We start from the raw sequence: 23,966 nt of genomic DNA, 5'->3' as shown, positions 1-23,966 counted from the left end.
GTATTCCCGGTACGCTACCCCCTCGGCTCGAGTTGTCCGCTCGGGTAAGCCAGGTCTAGAACAAATACCCAGGTTATGAACTTAGTATAACAAAGCCACATGCCGGATCCCTAGTAGGAACGTTTATTTGCATCATGTGCATTTGACTTAGGGGACTCAACACAGGGGTTGGGTCCGTCTAGGACAAGCAACCTGAAAATAATAGACCATCTTATGGCATCCTATGTGCTACATGTTGTATTCAGTCAAGGGCGAATGGGTCATTTGGTCATTTCCAGCATGATGTTATTTTAATCAAAGCATGGGGAACATTTGCGGAATCCAAGAAGCCTTGGAATTCCCTATGTCCCCCACGCTTGCTTTTTGGGAAAACACATGGGGAACATTTGTGGAATCCAAGAAGTCTTGGAATTCCCATATGTCCCCCACGCTTCATATGTTGGGAAAAGCGCATGGGGAGCATTTGCGGAATCCAACAAGTCTTGGAAATCATTATGTCTCCCATGCCACATTTTTGAAAGAAATAATAAATATAAAAAAATAAAATTACAAATAAAACAAAGCATGAAAATTCAAAAAGATTTTGTATGTTTTCATTATTTTCCACAGATTAAAAAAAACATCGTGGAAAAGAGGAGACAAAATGACAGTGTAGAGATGTAACTACTTAGAGAAAAATCAATGTCCGAGTAGTATCGAAACTCTGCTGAAATTTTGAGAAAATGAAAAATGTCTTGTTAGTTTGTTATATTAAAAGCAAAGGAAAAACAAAAATCATCATTGTTCTGTCTTGTTTTTAAAAAATATAGAAAAGAAAATAGTTTGTTTAGCCGTAAAAATGAAAAAAAAAGGTTTTGTTTTTAAATGGGTTTTTTATTTATTTATCTGTTTATGAAAATTTCAAAATAAAAATAAAAATAATAAAATAAAAAGAGTTGGGCGTTGAAAGTAGTTTTATTATTTGTTGCAAATATATATATATATATATATATATATATATATATATATATATATAAAGTCCAAAAAGTTTTTCTTTATTTCCAAAATATGTATATATATCTTTATCTGTTGCAAGAACATTTGTCTTACCAAGAGTTTTTAGAATCCCAATTTTCAAAACAAATAATCCAAAAATATTTTCCATTATTTACTTCTTTAGAAAGTCTTTCTAGTTGTTTCTTTAAAAAATAAAATAGAAAAAATAAAAAATATTTTGATTCTTCTTTTAAAAATTGAAAAGAAAATTCAAAATTCAAAAAAAAAACATTTTAGAAGCATTTCTTATATTAAAGGTAAAATTCCGAAAAATATTTTCTTCTTTTCTTTAGAATAAAAAAAACGAAAATTCAAAAAATATTAGTCTTTCTTTTAAAAAGGAAAATCAATCAAAAAATAATATTTCCTTGCTTCTTTTAAAGTAGTTCTTTTAAACAAAGATTCAAAAAAGGGTTAGTTCATCTTCTTATTATTATTTGCCTACTTATTCTTATTCGACCGAACTACGCGGGTTTGATTCTCACCGGGTGTGAGATACGTAGGCAACCCTCATCGGGTCCAACCCCACCTTCTCAAAAAAGATGGAATGTTTTATGTTTTTCGTTGATTTGTTTGTTTGTTATGAATGAAAAATAATAGTCTATTTGATTGTTGTGGAAAAAAATAACAAAAACAAAAAATATAGAAAATGGAAAAGGGTCCTCTCAAAAATAGTTTATTCGCCCGAACTACGCGGGTTTGATTCTCACCGGATGTGAGATACGTAGGCAACCCTCATCGGGTCCAACCCCACCTTTTGCTAAAATAGCTAAAAATCAAAAATTTTAATCTTGTCATAAATAAGTCGGGTGATGTCCAACCCACCTTTTGCTAAAATAACCAAAAACAAATAAATAAAAAATATATGTCAAATTTTAGCTTTTGTCATAAAGAAGTCGGGTGACGCTGTTCTAGCAAGACATACCCGAATGTTCCCGAAAGGGACGCCGGAAGGCTGACTTTGCATAAACAGCCACCTTTGGGTCATGTTTTGGATTTGGTCCAATTGGCCCACACAACCTTAAAAATCTTCGTTCCCGAGACGTTGAAAGGCCGTGCTTGCAATATTGAGTTTTCTAATTTGGAAAAAATGATATAAAGAGTCGTAAATAAGTCAGGTGATGTTGTTTTGCCATAAATAGCCGAATGTTCCCGAAAGGGACACCGGAAGGTTGACTTTGCATAAACAGCCACTTTTGGGTCATTTTTGAGACTTGGTCCAGTTGACCCCCACAGCCTAAAAATCTTCGTCCCCGAGACGTTGAAAGGCCGTGTTTGCAATATTGACTTTTCTCATTTGAAAAACGATAAAAAAGAGTTATAAATAAGTCAGGTGATGCTGTTTTGTCATAAAAAGGGCCGAATGTTCCCGAAAGGGACGCCGGAAGGCTGACTTGGCATAAACAGCCACCTTTGGGTCATTTTGAGATATGGACCCACACAGCCTTATAAATCTTCGTCCCCGAGGCGCTGAAGGGCCGTGTTTACAACGCCAAGTCTTTTATTGTAATTTTTAAAAGAAAAAAAAAATCAAAGAGTCAGCGGTCATGTGAATACCGTCTTTTGTCATAATAAGCCGAGCCAGCTTCGGCCGCGTCTTAAACCGTTCTTGCCGAAATAGCCTTAGAGTATCTTTCAGTTGTCGAAAGGTTATTTTCGTAAAAGAATGGACAACTTTCAAAGTGTCAAAATAATCCTCCCCGGCCTCAAAATTCATGAGAAAATTGGAAGGGGCCACATTTGCAAAAAATAACCATTTGGTGGCATTTTTCGAACAGAGAAAGGGAGCTGGAATTTTGTTTTAAGTCTACCAATCTTTTGATTAGAACATGCCGATTGTTTAATTTTCAAGCTGGTGGGTAATCTTTAAATCCTTAAAACCCAGTTTGTTTTAAATTTTTTTAAAAAAAATGTGTGTTTAGTGTTGTTTATCTTTTATTGGTCCGAACTACGCAAGGTCTGATTCATGCGGGGTCATGATACGTAGGCAATCTCCATAAGATTCGACCACAACAAAAAATAAAAAATAAGAAAAATTTTGAAAAAAAAAGAGAAAAGAAAGAAAATGAAATGAAAAAAAATCTAAAGAAAAAGAAAATACAAAATATAATAAAATACAGGGGTTCCCAAAGTACTTCAAAGGGGCAAATAAGCAAGCCGGGATGACGCATGTTGTTTGAAGCAGGGATGACGCATGTTGTTTGAAGCAAGGCATGTTAGAAACGGTTAACTGCCTAGGGGCATTGCATCCTCAATGTGTTGTTATCAAATCTGTTAAACTCTAAACGCTAACAAGTTTGTTGTTTTCCGAATCTCAAACAGTTAGTTGTTAAAGAATTCTGGCAACACACCCTTACCAAACTAGATCCAAAAGACCGATAACAACAAGCATGACTACTTCAGAGAATAGCACCGAGGAAGAAAGGCCGATGAGCCAGTTGTTAAAGGAAGCGATGGGAAAGATAGAAAGGATGGGACTAGAGATGAATGCAATGCAGTTAGCTCTAGCCAAAGCACAAAAGAGCCCTGAGCCATTGGGGCACATGTCGGCATACCCTCACTCCGGCCCTTCAACAAGCCTCCCAAATCCCAATTACCATCAAGAAAGAAGCCCTCATGATTCCCAGGCTCCGCCACCGCATCAACCTCTCCCCACACCCGATATTCCCACTCTTGTGGGACCCACATCAGCCCCCTTGCACAGAACGACCAGTGAGCCATTGTTTCAGGCTCACGATACCCAATACTATCCCCCTGAGCCTACATTCCATGCACCCGAACCACAGGCTTACAATCCCCATTTGGAAGTACCGGCAGAGGTTGAGAAGCCGGTTAAGGCCCCTGAACAGGAGGAAGTATTGAGAAAGTTCAAAAGCCTGGAGCAATCCTTCAGGAACTTGCACGGGCTGGGCAATCAAGTCAGCGTGGCATACAAAGATCTGTGCCCTTTCCCAGATGTCCAACTTCCGGCTGGGTTCAAGATGCCCAAGTTTGATTTATATGAGGGGCACGGCGATCCCATGGCACATTTGCGGGGATTCTGTAGCAAAATGAGAGGGGCAGGAGGCAAGGATGAGCTTTTGATAGCTTATTTCGGCCAAAGTCTGAGTGGATCTGCACTGGAATGGTATACCAGGCAAGATTTCAGCAGGTGGTACACGTGGGATGATCTGGCGCAGGCTTTTGCAGGTCATTTCCAGTACAACCTGGAGATAGTCCCTGACCGTCTCACGTTATTGAGAACTGGGAAGAAACCCGGAGAAAGTTTTCGCGAGTTCGGGTTCCGCTGGAGAGAACAAGCAGCCAGAGTTGATCCTCCCATGAGAGAGGGAGAAATGGTGGACTACTTCCTGCAGACACTGGATCCAACTTACTTTGGTCACTTGGTGACGACGGTTGGGAAATCCTTCAATGAAGTAGTAAAGATAGGGGTCATGATAGAGGAGGGTCTGAGGTCTGACAAAATCCTGAATTACTCAGCGCTCAAGGCAACGACCCAAGCTATTCAGAACGACACGGGAGGTGCCCTGGGAAGGAGGAAGAAAGAAGAAATTGCCACGATCGAGGCAAGCAGTGGGTCCAGGTCTGGTAAGCCATACTACAACCAACCCAGACCCCACGAACCAAGCTACCCATATAGCCCACCTCAACACCACTATTCACTTCAAGAACCACACTTCCCCGTGCACCAAGCTCAAACATATACTCGGCCTCCGGTTCGCTCGCAATGGCGCGTGTCGGCTCCCCAGAACACACATACACCACCGCAAAACACCTATCCACCGCCGAGAGCCTACAAGAACCCTCCAGGGGTAGGTTTCTGGGGAAAGCAGGCTTTCAGAAATGAAAGAATCCAAAGAACATTCACTGAGTTGGGGGAAACCTATACTGTCGTGTTCCACAAATTAAGGCAATTAGGTTTGTTGAGTCCTGTTGAGCCTCGATTGCCAAATCCCCTTCCCAAAAATACGGACCACTCGGTGAGCTGTGAGTATTGTTCGGGGGCTCCCGGACATGATACCGAGAAGTGTTGGAAGTTGAAACATGCAGTACAGAATCTTATTGACACCAACAAGATTGAGGTTCAGACACCAGAGGCTGAAAGCAAAGATTCCTTATTTTGAAAGCAAAGATCAACAGTTGAATGGCCACTCCTCTTCTTATACGAAGGGAGTCTTGGTAGTGGGCTCTGATTTTCTTTTCTTGTTTGGATTATTGCAGAGTTGTAATCCAGTTTTGTTTTAGTGTGAAACTCTGTTATCCCGTATTTCTATAAAGCGAAAGCTTTTCTCTTCTTATTTTGTTTTGAGTCTATTTTTCTTCCTTTTCTCTTTCTAAACAATGCTCTTTATACTGATCCCAATGACATGGCATGCATAACGGATCTTCAACTTAGTCTAAAAATCAATCTGATTTCGAACTGATTATACAAAAGGTCAATCACGATGACGAATTGGGATACGATGATAATAAAGCCTTCAAAGAGACAAACAGAGAGTTAAGCTAGTTGGAAGAGAAATCCAAGCCCAACTTAAATGACGCATAAGACATCAATTTAGGGGATGCAGACGATATCAGGAAATTTAAAGAGGGACATCAAGTGTTGAAACGGATCCTCCCACATCAGGCCAAAACAAAATGGCAAATTTGTCCCGAATTGGCAGTGGCCGTCTATTGTGACCAAGATGTTATCCAGTTGCACTTCATGTCAGACAGATGTCGAGGGAAGATGCATCGACATGGCTATTAATTGTTGTTTGTTTGTTTATACTTGGCATTTATCGGAGAATGAAATGACGGAGGCAATTTTTTCTTCTATCCAAACATTTTAACCTTTGCTTCCCCTTTCGAGCCTTATTTATTCTTTCATACCCCTCTTTTGGAATCAGTAATGAAAATAAGAAAAAAGAGAAGAAAATATAATGATAATAAAAACAAAAGAAAAGTCAAAAAAAAAAAAGGAAAAAAGGGAGTTGTGAACTACGTTTGACCTGATTCCTCAAAGAAGGATACGTAGGCGCCTCACGGCTCGGTCATAGTGTAACCAAAAAATAAGAATCCCCAAGCGAGAAACTGGGGCAGAAGTTATGTTTGTAATGTTGGGAAAGAAGTTCGATTCCAAGAGTTGTAATGGTTTTTACCCATCAGAATTATTTTGAACCCTTTTTGATGCCCTCTTTTTCTTTTAGCCATAAACAAAAAAAAACCCATGTTAATGTCCAAAAAAGACCTCCCGATCAGAATCCGAGGAAAGCCAAGTTAAGCAAATAAAAGCAGAGAAAGTCGGCAACGAATTGATAACCTAAAGAATCCCCAGCAAAGAGTCATATCGGCACCATAAGGCGACGAGAATTGAGAGAAATGAGAGAGTCTCATCAGTGAAAACCCCTCGAAGGGCACTATGAGGCGACAAGGATATAAAGGGGGCTAGCAAGATAAGATTGGCAAAAAATGGGCCGCATCCGGCGAAAGTTGGGCTTCTGCACATCCCCAGTAAAGAGTCATGTCGGTAACACTCCAATCTCCAGCTTAGAAAATAAAATGAGAAGAGTCTTATCGGTGAAAACCTTCACAGGCACCATAAGGCGACAAGAATTGAGAGAAATGAGAGAGCCTCATCAGTGAAAACCCCTCGAAGGGCACTATGAGGCGACAAGGATATAAAGCGGGCTAGCAAGATAAGATCCGCATCCGGCGAAAGTTGGGCTTCTGCACATCCCCAGCAAAGTAAGGCCGTCAGAAAAATTGATCGATATGAATAGACTGAGTTGGTTAATCCAGAAATGCATGACATGTTCGTTGGGATCGGTTATATCATTCAGATAAGTTCTTTTCTTTCTTTTTCCCAGCATTTGTTCAGAAAGACTTCTTCTTTTTCTATTTTTGAAATTCTTCACTTTTTCATTTCTTGGTTTAAAGATTTTACCTCCCCAACAGTTTATTTTTGAAAAGGATTTTCAGAGCTTGCTACCAGTTGCCAAAATGATGCAGAGCAAAATGCGAATAGGACATGCCAAAGATAATACGATAAAGCGAAAAGAAGTTGGTCGCAAGACCAAATGTTGAATGGGTCTAGACCCCAAGAGGACCAAATTTTCAAGGGTAGCCGGAGGAAAACAGGAAAGCAACAGTTGAGAAAATAAAAGGAAAATTCATTCCCAGCAAAATAACCCCCAGCAAGTTTGATAGTGTAATGAAGCACAAAGCGGGGGAGAGAGGAAAGGAGAAACCATCCCCAGCAGGAGTGGCACGACCACTCACCACCGCGTTTTAAAACTAACAAAATTTTGTTTGATTTGAAGCAGGTAACGGCAATGGCATTGATGCCAAAACTGCGTGCCACAAGGGATATTATCAAACTGGGGCAGAAAATTTTCCTTTCATTTAGAAAATTTTCTGGAAGTCAGCTGATAACATTTTATCCCCAACAGGTAAGTAAAGAATTCCCCAACAAATAATAATAATAATAATAAATAGAAAAAAAATATATATAAATAAATGGGGAAGGTAGAAAGGGAAAATTCATCCCAACAAGTATTCAAGGTAAGACATCTTCAAGTCTTAAGGATATTTTGGGTTCATCCGCCCTCGAATAGGATACTTTGGGTTCATCCGCCCTCGAATAGGATATTTTGGGTTCATCCGCCCTTCGAACAGGATATTTTGGGTTCATCCGCCCTCGAACAGGATATTTTGGGTTCATCCGCCCTCGAACAGGATATTTTGGGTTCATCCGCCCTCGAATAGGATATTTTGGGTTCATCCGCCCTCGAATAGGATACTTTGGGTTCATCCGCCCTCGAATAGGATATTTTGGGTTCATCCGCCCTCGAACAGGATATTTTGGGTTAATCCGCCCTCGAATAGGATATTTTGGGTTCATCCGCCCTCGAACAGGATATTTTGGGTTCATCCGCCCTCGAACAGGATATTTTGGGTTCATCCGCCCTCGAACAGGATATTTTGGGTTCATCCGCCCTCGAACAGGATATTTTGGGTTCATCCGCCCTCGAATAGGATATTTTGGGTTCATCCGCCCTCGAATAGGATACTTTGGGTTCATCCGCCCTCGAACAGGATATTTTGGGTTCATCCGCCCTCGAACAGGATATTTTGGGTTCATCCGCCCTCGAACAGGATATTTTGGGTTCATCCGCCCTCGAACAGGATATTTTGGGTTCATCCGCCCTCGAACAGGATATTTTGGGTTCATCCGCCCTCGAATAGGATATTTTGGGTTCATCCGCCCTCGAATAGGATACTTTGGGTTCATCCGCCCTCGAATAGGATATTTTGGGTTCATCCGCCCTCGAACAGGATATTTTGGGTTCATCCGCCCTCGAACAGGATATTTTGGGTTCATCCTCCCTCGAACAGGATATTTTGGGTTCATCCGCCCACGAACAGGATATTTTGGGTTCATCCGCCCTCGAATAGGATATTTTGGGTTCATCCGCCCTCGAATAGGATACTTTGGGTTCATCCGCCCTCGAATAGGATACTTTGGGTTCATTCGCCCTCGAATAGGATACTTTGGGTTCATCCGCCCTCAAATAGGATACTTTGGGTTCATCCGCCCTCGAATAGGATATTTTGGGTTCATCCACCCTCGAATAGGATATTTTGGGTTCATCTGCCCTCGAATAGGATATTTTGGGTTCATCCGCCCTCGAATAGGATATTTTGGGTTCATCCGCCCTCGAATAGGATATTTTGGGTTCATCCGCCCTCGAATAGGATATTTTGGGTTCATCCGCCCTCGAATAGGATATTTTGGGTCCATCCGCCCTCGAATAGGATTTTATTTTCTAAATTGTTGTTGAAACCAGGCGCCCACCTGTATAACGAGAGGAATACATTTTGTTGAACCCAGGCGCCCACCTGAATAACGAGAGGAACACATTTCAGTATTTGCATTTCATGTTCCAGGCGCCCACCTGAATAACGAGAGGAACACATTTCAGTATTTGCATTTCATGTTCCAGGCGCCCACCTGAATAACGAGAGGAACACATTTCAGTATTTGCATTTCATGTCCCAGGCGCCCACCTGTATAACGAGAGGAATACATTCCAGTTTTTATTTCAAGTGTTGAAATTGGGAGCCCGCCCATAATAACAGAGGCATACATTTCAGTCTTTACTTTTCAGGTGTTGAAATTGGGAGCCCGCCCATAATAACAGAGGAATACATTCAGTCTTTAAATTTCTTGCTAGGCGCCCACCTGTATAACAAGGGAATACACCCTAATCTAGTGTTTAGTTCACTCTCAGCGCTGCATCAGTAGTATCAGTGGGCTACGATTTTGCTAACGACTCACAAACCTTCCCAGTGCCAACTGGGTTAGGAAATTTTGTTTGTTTTGATTGTTTTGACTGTCAGGGACCCGCCTGTAGAACGGAGTTTGTGGTATGTCAAAGATTGAAGAAGTTAGGGGTCCGCCTGTAGAACAGCGGGATCGTTCAAAGTCAAGCCGTAACCCATTGGAAGGCAGGAAGCCACAACAAAAATCCCAGCACTCAATCCAAGATAGAAGCAACAAGAAGCTCGCCCCAAGAATGCGAGTCAACAGTCTGAGAGAGTCAACAAAAGCTAGTCACAAAAACAAAAAGAAAAAAAGAAGAAAAAGAAAAGGAGAAAAATGAATGAATCCGAAGCACGGATGTGGAGAACAAATGTGATCTGCTCAAGAACTAGCGCCTACAACTAGCAAGTACCAAGGTTCAAATCCAAAGTCTGTATGAAGCACCATTCAAGACTCAAGACCAAGTTTCAGAAGACTTAAGAGATAGGAATCCTTGTAACAAGTAGCTGATAGGCTTAGTTAGGCTTTTTCAGTTTTCATTTTTGTTGTAATGACAGGACCGCAGACCGGAACCTCAACGGAACGGCACCTCGATCGGCTCTTCACCTCGGTACACTTCACTATCTCTCTCATTTCCGAACTACACGTGGCCTGATTCCTGTATAACCAAGGATATGTAGGCAGCTCAGATACCAGGGCTCGGTCACATTCCCTCCCTTTCCTTAAGTGTAGTCCGTCCAAGTAATGGTCGGGTCAAAAACACGGCTAGTCGTTCTTTGTCGGAAAACTCTTCGTGTTTCCAGTCAAAGAGGGGCAGCTGTAAGCACGTGATTTTTGACCCTCCCCGAGAATTTTCACATTTTAGTGTGAATATGTGAAATTGGGTCTAGTATAGCTATTTTAACTATTTTTCCTTTATTTCGTTGCAAAAAGAAAAATTACAAAAAAAAAAAGTATATATATAAATTTTAGTTTATGTATCTCTCATCAACTTGAAAAATACAAAATTGCACTTTATTTTTGTACTTTATATAAATTCAAAAAATTACAAAAAAATATAATTCTATTAATGTTTTGTAGTCGTTTTAATTTTGGAAAAATACAAAAAATATTACTTTTTATTTTTGTCTTTATTAAAAACGAAAATTACAAAAAAATAGTTTTATTAATATTCTATAATCATTTTAACTTTGAAAAATACAAAAAATATTACTTCATATTTTATCTTAATATTTAAGAAAAACGAAAATTACAAAAAAAATAGTTTCATTAATATTTTGTAGCTATTTTAAATCTTTAAAAAATATTTTAAAAATATATAGTTTTGTTGAATACTAGTCTTATTTTTGGTAGTTATTTTTGCTTACATAGGACTAGTTAAGCAACGTGTTCCTATTTCTCGGGTCCGGGCAAAAGAATAATATTCGGGTTTAAACTACCCGGTTTTAGGCCTAATTTTCGGACCTAGCCCATAATAAACAGTGTCCAGGACACATGGGGAACCCCACCACGCGTGGGGGACATATGCCTTGAACCCCACCACGCGTGGGCTCATTTTTCGGGGCAAACCATGTCAAATACACAGACTACACATTTGACAAAGGGGGGGATTTTTGAATTTTGGAATTTAAAAAAAAAAGAAAAAAAAAAGAAAAAGAAAACAAGTACTGTTGACGCTTCTTCTTCATAAAAGAAGAAGAAGCAAAAAACCTACGAAAAAAAAAGAACGGACGAAAGCCAATAGGAAAGGGAATTTTTTTGAAAATTTTAAAAGGCAAAAAACTACTGTTCCGCTTTCTTCTTCAAATGAAGAAAGAAAGGAAACCTACGGAGGAAACACGAAAAAACCAGTGATCACCTTCCCCACGTCCAAACGCTCCAAACACCACCACCACACGGACCCTCCTCCTCCCAGCTCCACCATCGTCACTACCCAGTCCGACGAGTAGCAGCAGCGTCGTCACCTCCACTGTCCGAACACCACCCCGTCACCTTCCCCCAGCCCGCGAGCTCCAACTCCATCTCCGCCTCGCCTGCGTCGACCAAACGACACCACCAAACGACCACTCCGTCCCGACCAGCTCCCCCATCACCATCGACCGAACATCATCAACAAACCATCTGTTCCTCCATCTTTTTTTTAAAAAAAAAAACAAAAAAAAAACTACTAGAAAAGCCCTCGTCGACCACCGGCGTGCACTACCAAGCACCAGACGAGCCCGCCTCCTCGCCACCGTCCTCACCTTCCCAGAAACCCTAAAACCAGTCGAAACCACCGTCGTCAACCTCCAGAACCAGTCCGCCATTTTCAGTCCAACGTCGTCAACCTCCAAGCAGTCGTAGCTGCGTTTCCGAGCAACGGTAGGTTGCTTCAATCCTTCTTGACCGAGTTTTCTGTTTTCCGTAGAGGTCGACTTTGGTTCGTCGAGGTCCAGTACGTCGAGGTGCTGTCCGAGGTTCCGTCGTTGTTCTTCGGTCAGAGAGGTCCGGCTTGAGTTCCGTCGGAATCGTGTTTGTCGTTCTGAGTTTGTCGAGGTGCAAAGGTTAGTAAACCTCGATGTATTAGATAAATAAACTTTATGTTGAATGTTTGAGATGCAAATATAAGAATTGGTATGGAAATTTTTTGCCTATGTTTCATTGTATGCATTTTTGCTCATTTTGCGTTATGGGATTCTCGTTTGTTTGATGTCGTTTAATTAAGTTTGGCTAGTTGTTCTATGACACAAGTTTGACGTTAATTTGTTCGTCCTTTACTTCGCTTAGTTCATTCAAAAAAAAAAAAATTATTATTAGTACATGTTATTACTAATCTCGAAATACTCATTCGCTAAAACTCTTTTATTAAACCTCTAACAAGTTATGAGATTTTAGTTGTAAAGAAGCTGTAAGGTTTAGTATGGTTAAAAGCGTAAAAATGGCATCCCTTTTAAAAAAAAAATAAAAAATAAAAATAAAAATAAAAATAAATAATAATAAAAAAAAAATAAAATGAGACGAGCCACGCCAAATAAAAGGGACAAATTACGGGGCCCTCACAAAGTATATGTATTAAATACTTAGATTCCGGGATGGGTCGTTTAGCAAATTTCACGGCCCTACCCCAAAATAATAATGCGCTAGTTGTTTTAGGCGCGCCTTTAATAATGTTATCTCCCTAAGCTCGGGTGCACATTTATGTGACCCAAATCCAAATCTCAACGGAGTCGAAATATGTCTCTAGTCACGGGCGCACTGATTGTGGCGTGGCCCGAGATGCATTTCCATGACGTTGCAAATTCTTTAAAAAAAAATAAGAATAAGAATGAGATGAGCCTCGCCGAATAAAAAATACAAATTGCGGGGCCCTCAGTAAATACTTGTTTAAAATTACTTAGAATTCAGGAGGGTCGTTTAGCGAATTTCGCGGCCTCCGCAAAATAATAACGCGATAGTCTCTTTAGGCGCGTGTTTAATAATTTACTTTCTTAAGCTCGGGTGCGCATTTCATGCGACCCAAATCCAAATCCTAAAACATCAAATAAAATATGTTTCGGATTGTGGGTGCATTTCATGTGACACAGTCCAAAGATATATTTTAAGCGATGTTCACATTCTTATAAAACAATAATAATAAAGCGGTTAAAAGATAAATTTGCACATAAGTTCATATTGTATTAAAAATCAGATAAATAAGCCAAATATAACAGTTGAGCGACCGTGCTAGAACCACGGAACTCGGGAATGCCTAACACCTTCTCCCGGGTTAACAGAATTCCTTATCTAGATTTCTGGTACGCAGACTGTAATATAGAGTCATTCTTTCCTCGATTCGGGATTAAAATTGGTGACTTGGGACACCCTAAATCTCCCAAGTGGCGACTCTGAAATAATTAAATAAATCCCGTTTCGATTGTCCTTTAATTGGAAAAAACTCCCCCTGCGCCCCCCCGGGCGCGGAAAAAGGAGGTGTGACAGTTTGTTTCACTGATTTGACTTGAAATTAATGAGAATTAAGGGTTAAAAATTAGGGATTAGGGCTTGGTATTGGAGACCTTGACTTGAGAATTTGAGGGGCCATTTGTGGTCGGATTTTGGTACTTTTGATATGAATGAACTCTTGGGGAGAAAAGGAGTTGATTGATATAAATTTTATCGAATTTTGAAACGTGGGCCCGGGGGTCGTGTTTGGTTAATTTCGGGATTTATGTGGTAATTTGATTATTTTCGCATGGGCTTCATTCCCTTAGAATATTTTGACGTCATGATTCTGATTTTTGATATATTCAACGCGAGTTGAGGACGATTCGAGGGGCAAAGGCATCGCGGGCTAGAGAATGGACCAGATTGAGGTGAGTAATGATTGTAAATGTTGTCCTGAGGGTATGAAACCGCGGGTTACACATTGTTGTGCTATTTTGAGGTGACGCACATGCTAGATGACGAGCGTGAGGTCGTGTACCATTGGGGATTGTGACCTAGTCCATCCCGAATAATTGTTTTACTACGTATTTGACTGAAAACTATATGCTATCATCATGTTTTGGGCTGAATGCCATATTTGGGCCTTGTGACAACTGTTTTGGACCCTTATGGGATTTTTACCACTATTCCTCACTATTTTGACTTTATACTTGTACTCAGTCATGCTATATTGTATTATTTTCATAACTCAGCCATGTTTACTTTGTTTTGACATCGTAAATGATATTTTGAGTTGAGCATCATATTTTACTGTGCCCGAGTGGCTTTTAGAGATTTTTTACTGAGTAGGGCCGAAGGCCTATGTTGTGAGGTTATTATGAGATCGGGCTGCTCGCCGCAGCGGTATTGAGCTAATTCATGATTATGAGGCCGAGGGCCTGAGTTGTATGCCACAAGGTGGCTTGATATGAGGCCGAGAGCCTATGTGATTATGCTACGAGATGACTTGATATTGCGCTTAGGCCGTAAGGGGCCCCTCCCGGAGTCTGTACACCCCTAGTGAGCGCGGGTACCCAGTTTGTGATGTGATATAGCCCGAGGGGTTGATGTTGTTCCATGTTATTGCCCGAGGGGCTGATACGAGTGATTGTGAGATAGCCCGAGGGGCTGATTCTGTTGGTATATTGCCCGAGGGGCTGGTTTTATGTGTTTATCTTTTCTCACTGCTTTTCATTCACTCATTTAACTGTTAAAAATGATTTAAAGAAGCTTATATTGAACTAAGGTGTTTTTCATAAGTTTTCACTGTTTTACTGCACTCTTTTGGTTTTACACTGACTTTTTGTAGCATCTTGCTGTGTTTTACGTGTTTTCTTATCACTCAGCTTCCTTTACTCTTATTACTCACTGAGTTGGTGTACTCACATTACTCTCTGCATCATGTGTGTAGATTCAGGAGCTTTGGGTCTCGCTAGCGAGTGCTGATTGCTTCCAGCAGGCAGTTCAGAGACCACTAGGTAGTTGTTTAGCGTTCGCAGCCCAGTGTTTCTCCCTCTTACATTATTTTCCCTTTTATTAGTTTTCTGTAATAGACTGCGTAGTCTCTCTCATACTCTTAGACTTACATTAGATGCTCATGACTGGTGACACCCCTATGTCGGGCTGTGTTGGTTTCCGCAAATTATACTATTTCGCTTTTATTTTGGGATTCTTAGCATGTTAATGACTTAAATTGTGTTATTATAATTGTTTAAAATGAATTGGGAGTTGTGTCGACTGGCCTTGTTTCACGATAGGCGTCATCACAATCGTGTCCAGATTTAGGGTCGTGACATTCATAAACTAAAAGTTCAACTACAAATCCTAAAATTTCAATTTATATCGTAAAATTTCAATTCATAAACTAAAAGTTCAACTAATCCTACTAAACTCTTGATTCTAACTAAACTATTCAAGACTATACAAAGTATAATTCAAATCTTACTAAATTATTCATGACTAATTAAACTAATTAGTTAATAAAATTAATAAATAAAGCTAATTAAAATAAGACCTAAACCCTAGTCATCAATAATATACAATGTTCGAAGAATTGAAACAGTAATTGAAACAATAAAATACAATGTTCAAATAATTGAAACAAAAATTAGAAATAACAAAGAAATGAGTAGTAATTCAAACCTTGATTTTTTAGGGTTTAGGAGAGGGGCGGATCAGTGGCAGCGGCAGCTCCGGCGACGGGGACGACGTTGGGCGGTGGATACATGGGGTGGGGAATGGGATTTGTGTGGGGGAAATAGAGAAGGGGAATAGGGAGGAGTTAGAAAATGTGGGGAAGAAAATAAGAGAAATGGGGGGAAACCCGTTTTTAGTTTCTGATTTTCAGAATTACCGACCAAAGTTGGTCGGTAATTTGGTCGGTACATTAAGTGTTGGCCGTTTGACCAAATACCGACCAACTTTGGTCGGTTTTCTTTAAAAAACTAAATTTTTATTTTTGTTTTTATTTTTAACATATTATAAGCTATAAAAAATATTATTAATAACTATAAACATTTATTTTGTTTAAGACAAAATACATAAGTTACCCCCTGAATTATGGACGAAATCCCTGTTACACACTTTTTATAGACGAAAATTACCTCATGCACTGAACCTTTTCAAAGTGTGCCTAATACACACTACTTTGCCTACGTGGCCAGCGCGTGTTTTACCAACAAAATAAGGCGTGTGAATAAACAAAAATATATATTTGATGTTTTATTTGAACGATTCAGATCTAACAAAATTTATCTAACGGTTCAAATTGATTTTCCTTTTTCTTTTCTTTTTTTTATTCCTTTTTCTTTTACTTTGTTTTGTTCATTCTTCAACGAAACAAAAGGTTCTCCCATGTTTGTCTTCAACAATCCCCCATATCCCCAGACCGGCCTTTGTTTGTTTTCTTGTGAAGAGTCCATTAATGAAGCTTGATGGCCTATGAAATTTTAAAGGAAGAGAGAGATAGTGTTTTTTGGAAGAGAGATATTTTAGGTTTCTCCAAATTAATGGAGATTGGTTGATGAGAAGGTGAATCTATGGTCTATGTTATCTTTAATTAGAGCCTTCACTGCTCTCTGCAACTCTTTTTTAGTTTAGTCATTGCCTTGGCCGCCAGCGGCAGTCCTCCTCTGCCCTCTATGGTGGTTCTTTCCATCCTTGATTTTTATGAAGAATAAAATGGAATTTAAAGATTTTAGCAGAAATATAATAAGTTCGACAACAAATGTGTAGGCCTTCTTACTTAAAGAAGTTAATCCAAATTATTATTATGGGATTCTTTTAGAGTGAAAGAAAAATAATTTTAATGGAGATGTGAGGTTAGGGATGATGTTGCGCTGGTAGTAGAGAACTTCACATAGCTGATTTTTGATTGAAGAATAGTGGTCGGAGATGGAAGGTAAGATTTGATGGTGGTCGATCGAAGAGAAGGCAGCCATGGTGATGGATTTAATGAAGAAGATGGGATCTAATTATAATTTAAAGGTTTTTTTAATAAGTTAATGACACGTGTCACTATCTGATTGGAGCGTGAATTACACATGTTTTGGAAAATTGGTCAAGAAAAAAAATAGTGTGCATTAGACACACTTCTAAAAGGTTGGGTGTGTAAAAGGTTGCCCATGGTCGAGAGGTGTGTAACAGGGATTTGGGTGCAAGGTCAATGGGTAAACTATATATTTTATCTTTATTTAACTACAATTATTATAAATAATTATAAATTATAAGCATAATCTTTATAAAAAATTATATTAACTAGATAATTACTTTTAATAGATAATAATAGCATCTATGTAAGTAAGTTTTTAAGTTATATTTAAGTATATGAGTAATTTCTCACACACACATAAAATATATTGTAATTGATGATCAATCTTATAAATTACTACGTACGTACGAATAATTAATTTATATATATATATATATATATATATAGGTGAGAAGTTTTATTTTTAATATTCAACGATGCATCTGAGTAAGTTATAAGTCGATGAATCAATTTACAAACAGATATATTTGATGATAAATTATATATATTAACTAGGATCTTCACAAGTCTATCAATCTCTAAAAGAATCCGATCCTTATCCATATAGATATAGATATAGGTGAGACGTTTTGTTTTTAATATTCAACGATGCACCTGAGTAAGTTATAGGTCGATGAATCAATTTACAAACAAATATATTTGATGATAAGTTATATATACTAATTAAGATCTTCACAAGTCTATCAATCCCTAAAAGAACCCGGAAGATCCTAATTAGTATATATAATTTATCATCAAATATATTTGTTTGTAAATTGATTCATCGACTTATAACTTACTCAGATACATCGTTGAATTTTAAAAAAAAAACGTCTCACCTATATTTATATCTATATGGATAAGGGTCGGGTTCTTTTAGGGATTGATAGACATGTGAAGATCCTAGTTAGTATATATAATTTATCATCAAATATATCTATTTGTAAATTGATTTATCGACTTATAACTTACTCAGATGCATTATTGAATACTAAAAATAAAACGTCTCACCTATATATATATATATATATAACATGCTTCGTTGTACTACTTTAACTACATATATAGTATGTTATAGTATATGTTAGTGTATTCATCCCTTGTATTACAAAAGTGTTAACGGATTACTTTTATATTATTTAGATAGTAAATATAAAAGTGATTTAAATTTTGACCAATGTTGACCACATAACCGACCAAAGTTGGTCGATTACTTTCCAGATATTAAAAAAAAGCGACCAAAGTTGGTCGCTAAAGGCTTCCCCTATATTAACCGACCAACTTTGGTCGGTAATTTTAAATAAGATTTCTTTATATTTTATAAAATATTTTAAATAATAATATAACTATTAAAAAAATTTAACTGGGTCCCACATTACCGACCAAAGTTGGTCGGTAATGTGAAATTTTCTTTGACTACACAATGTTGACCATCTGGGTTAACCTGTTGACCACTTTACCAATCAACATTGGTCAGTAATTTATATAAAATAAATATAAAATATTTTTCTCCTCTTTACCGACCAACTTTGGTCGTTAATCTGGATATACCAAGTTTGGTCGCTAAATTCCGGATTTCTAGTAGTGTATCAAAGAAGGCAACATGTTTTGATTTACATTAATATACATGGGGTCATCATCGAGAGGTTACACGATGTATCTTTCTCCCAAACAAGAATTAACTTAAATAGCTGCCAACACACACACACTTATTAGGTCACAGTAAAGCAATGATCATTGTTCATTAGGTCATTTTCTATCAGCCCATAAAATTTTAGAGGATTCGGAACATGTCGCCCAAATTCATAAAGATGGCGTGGACATTAGCACACGAAGAATCGAAATTGTCTTGAGTTCCTATTTTATGACCCTAAAACACCAAAAAACGAGGAACAATCATGACGAAACCATAAAAATAGTTCATTAGATCATTTCTGATGGGCCCATTTAGGCAGTTAGGAACCCGCCGCCCAAATTCATGAAGCCATATGGATATTTGCACATGGAAATTGGAAAATCGTCCTTAATTCATGTTTATGACCCTAAAACACCAAACGAGGACATGTCATTGCGAAAGTAATGACTACTGTTCATTAGGTCGGTTCTGATAGGCCACCAAAATGTTAGGCAATTCAGAGTCCGCCGCCGGAATTCATATAGATGGCGTGGATATTAGCATACGAAAAATTAAAAATAATCTTGGTTCTTGTTTTATGGCCAAAAAAATAAAAATAAATAAGGAACGATCATGGTGAAGCAATGACTATTGTTCATTAGGTCACTTCTGATGGGGCCACAAAACATTAGGCGATTTGGGGTTCATCGCCCGACTTTATGCAGATGGCGGGGACATTAGTATACGAAAAATTAAAAATCATCAGAATTCCTGTTTTATGGCCCTAAAATGCCAAAAACGAGGAAACGTAATGGCAAAGCAATGACTATTATTCATTAGGCCGTTTCTAATGGTCCCATAAAATTTTAGGTGATTCAAATCCTGTTGCCCGAAATCATAAAGATTGTATGGACATTAACACACAGAAAAATTGCAAATCGTCCTGAATTCCTATTTTATGGCCCTAAAACACCAAAAAAAAATAATAATGAATAGTCTTGGCAAAGTGATGACTATTATTTATTAGATTATTTCTAATGGTCCCACAAAATTTTAGGCAATTCGGAGCCTGTTGGCCGAATTCAAGAAGATGGCGTAGACATTAGCACAAGAAAAATCGGAAATCGTCCTGAATTTATGTTTTATGGCCTTAAAATGCCAAAAAATAAGGAACGGTCATGGCGAATCGATGATTATTGTTCATTAGGTTATTTCTGATGGGCCCACAAAATTTTAAGCGATTTGGAGCTCGTCACCTGAATTCATAAAAATGGCGTGGACGTTAGCACACGAAAAATTGAAAATTATCTTGAATTCCTCTTTTATGGTCCTAAAATGCCTAAAAACGAGGAACAATTATGACAAAACAATAAAATTGTATGTTAGGTCATTTCTAATAGACCCACAAACTTTTAGGTAATTCGTAGTCCGTCGCCCATATTCATGAAGATGGCGCAGACATTAGCACACGAAAAATTAAAAATCGTCTTGAGTTCTTTTTTTTTGGGCCCTAAAATGCCCAAAAATATAGACAATCATAGCGAATCGATGAGCATTGTTCGTTAGGTCGTTTCTGATGGGCATACAAAATTTTAGGCGATTTGGAGCCCGTCGTTCGAATTTATAAAGATGACGTGGATATTAGCACACGAAAAATTAAAAATCGTCCCAATTTCCTAGCTTCGCATCTGCCCACATTGCATCCAGCCACCTCGCATCCATCCTACTCTGTTTCGATCCCTACCTGTAGATATTGTTTCAATGACTTATAGCATGTTTGGCCAAGTTTCTAAAATCACATTATTTCAAAAGTAATTTGGCGCGAAACAGTTTGTGTTTGACCAATTAATTTAAAAAATATTTTTAACCATCAATTACTGTTTGGCCAAGATTATAAAAAGTGTATTTAAGTGTATTTTTCTCAAAAGTGATTTTCAAAAATATAATTTTGGGGAAAAACTACTTTTTCCTTCTTATCAAAATCTGCTTTTGCTTCTACTTAAAATAACTTTTTTCCTTGACCAAATACCTTTAACTTTGAAAAGAAATATTTTTGACCAAAAAAAAGTTTGACCAAATATGTTATTAGTATCGATTTTATACAACTTAAGCTCAAGAAAAGTACATTTCTAATCTTTTTCCAAAAAATCCGTGTCAAAGAATGTTAATACGATGTCGTCTCATCATCACACAGGGCAACACGATGTGTACCAAACTGAAAGACCAACATCTAACTAGGGGTGTTCATGGTTTGATTTGGGTCGGTTTTTCCTTAAAAATAAATCAAATCAAGTTAGTCAGTTTTTAAATATTTGAACCAAACCAAATCAATTAAGTCGGTATTTTATCGATTCGGTTTTTGTCTGTTTTTGTTGGTTTTTTCGGTTATTTATCATTTTTTTTCTTAAATATGAGACATACACTACCAAACGCATATTCCGACGACTGCATTTTCAATGTAACACTATCAAATCAATTACTCTTTGAAAAATCTATCATTTACCAAGATATATTGATGATAATTGAATCAAATAGTAATGAATAATTTAAGTACTCAATTAAAAATCGATTATTTATAACATGAAATAAATTCGTTTACTTAACAAAAGAAAACTACCAATCAAATTAGAATATAAATGCAAAAAATTAGATTATTATAATAGCAAAGAACTAGACTAAAAATACAAATGACTAATATGTACCATAAAATTTTAGAAACTTTCTATAAAAATATGCATATATATATAGGTGTAATAATAAATTTAAATAGTTATTTTTATAGTCAGTTTGGTTTAGTTTTTTCCGGTTATTTTTTGATTAAAACCAAAACTAAACCAAACCAAACCTAAAAGTATGTTTTTTGGTCGGTTTGGTTGGGTTTTTTACGAACACCCCTAACTACCGAATGTAGGAGCAATACGGCGTCGGGTTGTTGGTTGTTAGTTGTTACTATCAACCCTTCAAAGTTTCTGTTCCTTCATATAAGGGAGAATTAAAACAGTTCAAAATCTCTAACGGAAAAATGGGAGACAAAACGACGAATCATGAGATGGTGGAAACGCCAGAAGAAGAAACACCAATTTTAGCTGCTGAGTCAACACCGCAGCCACCTCCTCCGCCGGGAGACGGCGGCGGTGGAGGAGGATGGGGCGGTGGCTGGGGATTTTCTGCGTTTTCTTATCTTACGGACCTTCAGAAGGCTGCTACTGTTGCTGCTGAAGAGATATCCCGCAATGTACTTCTCATTGTTTTTTGCATAAATAAATGTAGCTCATTATCTATTTTGTAGTATCATTTTTCTAAATAGAATCTAAGAAAAATGCAGCGTCGAATCAAATGTAATAGTAAGTTCATTTTGTACATTCTGCCTTTTTTAAAGACAAACTCTGAGTATTGGGGTGGATGTAAATGATTCGCGTAGCTGAACTCGACTAGTTTGTGACTGAGGCATAGTTGATTGATTAACTCATTGATGATTGGAAGCTGATGATGTCGCTCACCTCGTGTGAATAAACTTTGAATGACAGTAATTTTTAATTTCTGGCAAAGCAAGTATTTAACTGATCTAATATCTGACTTAGGGATTTTATGTGTCTCTCCTTTTGAAAGTGGCGTGGTGAATACTCCGTTTGTAACGCATGGTACTCTTCTTTGCTTGTTAACAAAACCCATTAGCATGATTTTCTCTTCTATAGGAATGAAATAGGCTTGAATAGAGTAGAATGGATATAGACGATTCATGTAGCAGACCATAACTAATTTGGAATTGACACTTAGTCGATAGTTGATTGATCGATAAGTTATGCAACTTATGGACGTTTCATATTGCTCTTTGCTTAATTGTGTGTTACTTGCATTTTGTCATCTTTTGGTGTCGCATGTCTAGGTTTTCAGTTTTCCCTAACTACACACTGCAATGACAAAGTATTCTTTATCATAAGTGCAATATTTTAATTGCTACTATGACATCCTTCACCTATGTATGTCAGTAATATAATAACGTCGATATTAGGAATAGTTTGGTAAGCCATGTTGAAACTTGAGGAGAACAATTATAACGGGATTTTGGTGGACCTCTGGTAACCTATATAAGAAAATAAGTCTTAGACTCTAGTGGCGTGTTTTAAAGCCGTGAGGCCTAGACCCAAAGCAGACTGTATGAGTAGTGGGTTGAACTGTTACATATGTTATCGGATCCAATCCGCGTGCAACCTTAAATAATAGTAGGGCAAACCTCAGCGAGGATGCTGAGTCTCTAAGGGGGGGTGTATATGACACTCTAGGCGAATTCTACATCGACAAAACACATAAGAGATGTTGGGTATATAAGTAAACAAGCATTAGATCTTAGTGATACATTTTAAAGCGTGCGGGCCTAGGCCCAAAACATACCGTATCACTAGTGGGCTGGACTGTGAAAATTTGCAAGACCATCGCCAAACTTCAACTTGCAAATAATGACACTGAGTCCTTACAGCCCTTACGTATACTATACTTAGATGTTATGGACATTGATTTTGGGAAGTATTTTTTGTTAAGTATCAGTAATTTGATTGATTACTATTGGAGCAATTCTGATATTATTGTGGTTTTTCTATGGATTAATATCTTTTATCTGCTGTTAAAAGTTACTTAGGAAACAGAATCCACAGCTTGATAATCATTACACATATGATAATGGACCTAATAATCCTCCAACCACATTCAACTTTGGCCAAAAACACCTAGCAACCTATGTCTATCAGCTGAGCCCTGTAGAGGTAAGAAAACGCATCAAGCTTTACTCAAACAATTATAGATCAAAAATTGTACTTAAGTACTTAACCAAAAATTTAAGTCTTGTTTGTTTCAGGATTTGGCACTGGCAACAACATTAGTGAGACCATTATATTTGTACACTGATGAAGACATGTCAAAGGAACTAATCTTGTCACAGAATAATTATGGATCGGTTAATCGAGTGTTTATTATATCTAATGAAGATAAGGTAGTAACAAGGGAAATTCAAGAATGGATGATTGAAATGAATCCAACAGATGAAGTGAAAGAGATTGAAGGATCAGATCATATGGTTATGATGTCAAAACCTGTTGAGCTTTTTATTCATCTTCTGCACATTGCTGAGAAATACTAAGTAACAGCCCAATCTACTAGTGCTATTGTGTTCGTTCAAGGTTGCACGCGGAGTGACTCCGATATCATATGTAACAGCTCAGCGCACTAGTGCTATTGTCCGAATTTGGCCTAGGCCCGTACGGCTTTAAAATGCGTCACTATGATCTATGGTCTGTCTACTTATATATCCAATATCTCTCCTATATTTTGTCGATGTGGAATTCGTCTAGGGTGTCACAATACATCATAGCTATTACATCAACTGTAAAACTAACAATCATTCAATAAAATACTTTTTTATATAGGTTCATAGAAAATATTAAATGTATTGCTAAGACAGCTAAACATGGTAGAGCCAATGGTGTTTATGTATTTGTCTAAGCTCACATTTCTCATACAGTGAAGAAAAATAAATAACTAAAGCC

General features: G+C 37.8%; 1 protein-coding gene across 1 annotated transcript; it reads left to right on the top strand.

Moving 5' to 3' along the window:
• The first annotated feature begins 21,448 nt into the window (after nucleotides 1–21,448).
• LOC104223095 (methyl jasmonate esterase 1-like) lies at nucleotides 21,449–23,560 on the top strand. Its single transcript, XM_009774452.2, has 3 exons — nucleotides 21,449–21,661; nucleotides 23,055–23,186; nucleotides 23,279–23,560. Exons 1-3 carry the CDS (start codon nucleotides 21,449–21,451, stop codon nucleotides 23,558–23,560), a joined length of 627 nt encoding a protein of 208 aa, XP_009772754.1.
• Nucleotides 23,561–23,966: the final 406 nt, after the last annotated feature.

Source organism: Nicotiana sylvestris, chromosome 12 (genome assembly GCF_000393655.2).
Source record: "Nicotiana sylvestris chromosome 12, ASM39365v2, whole genome shotgun sequence".
Classification (NCBI taxonomy): domain Eukaryota; kingdom Viridiplantae; phylum Streptophyta; class Magnoliopsida; order Solanales; family Solanaceae; genus Nicotiana; species Nicotiana sylvestris.
This window is presented reverse-complemented; position numbering and strand designations above follow the sequence as displayed.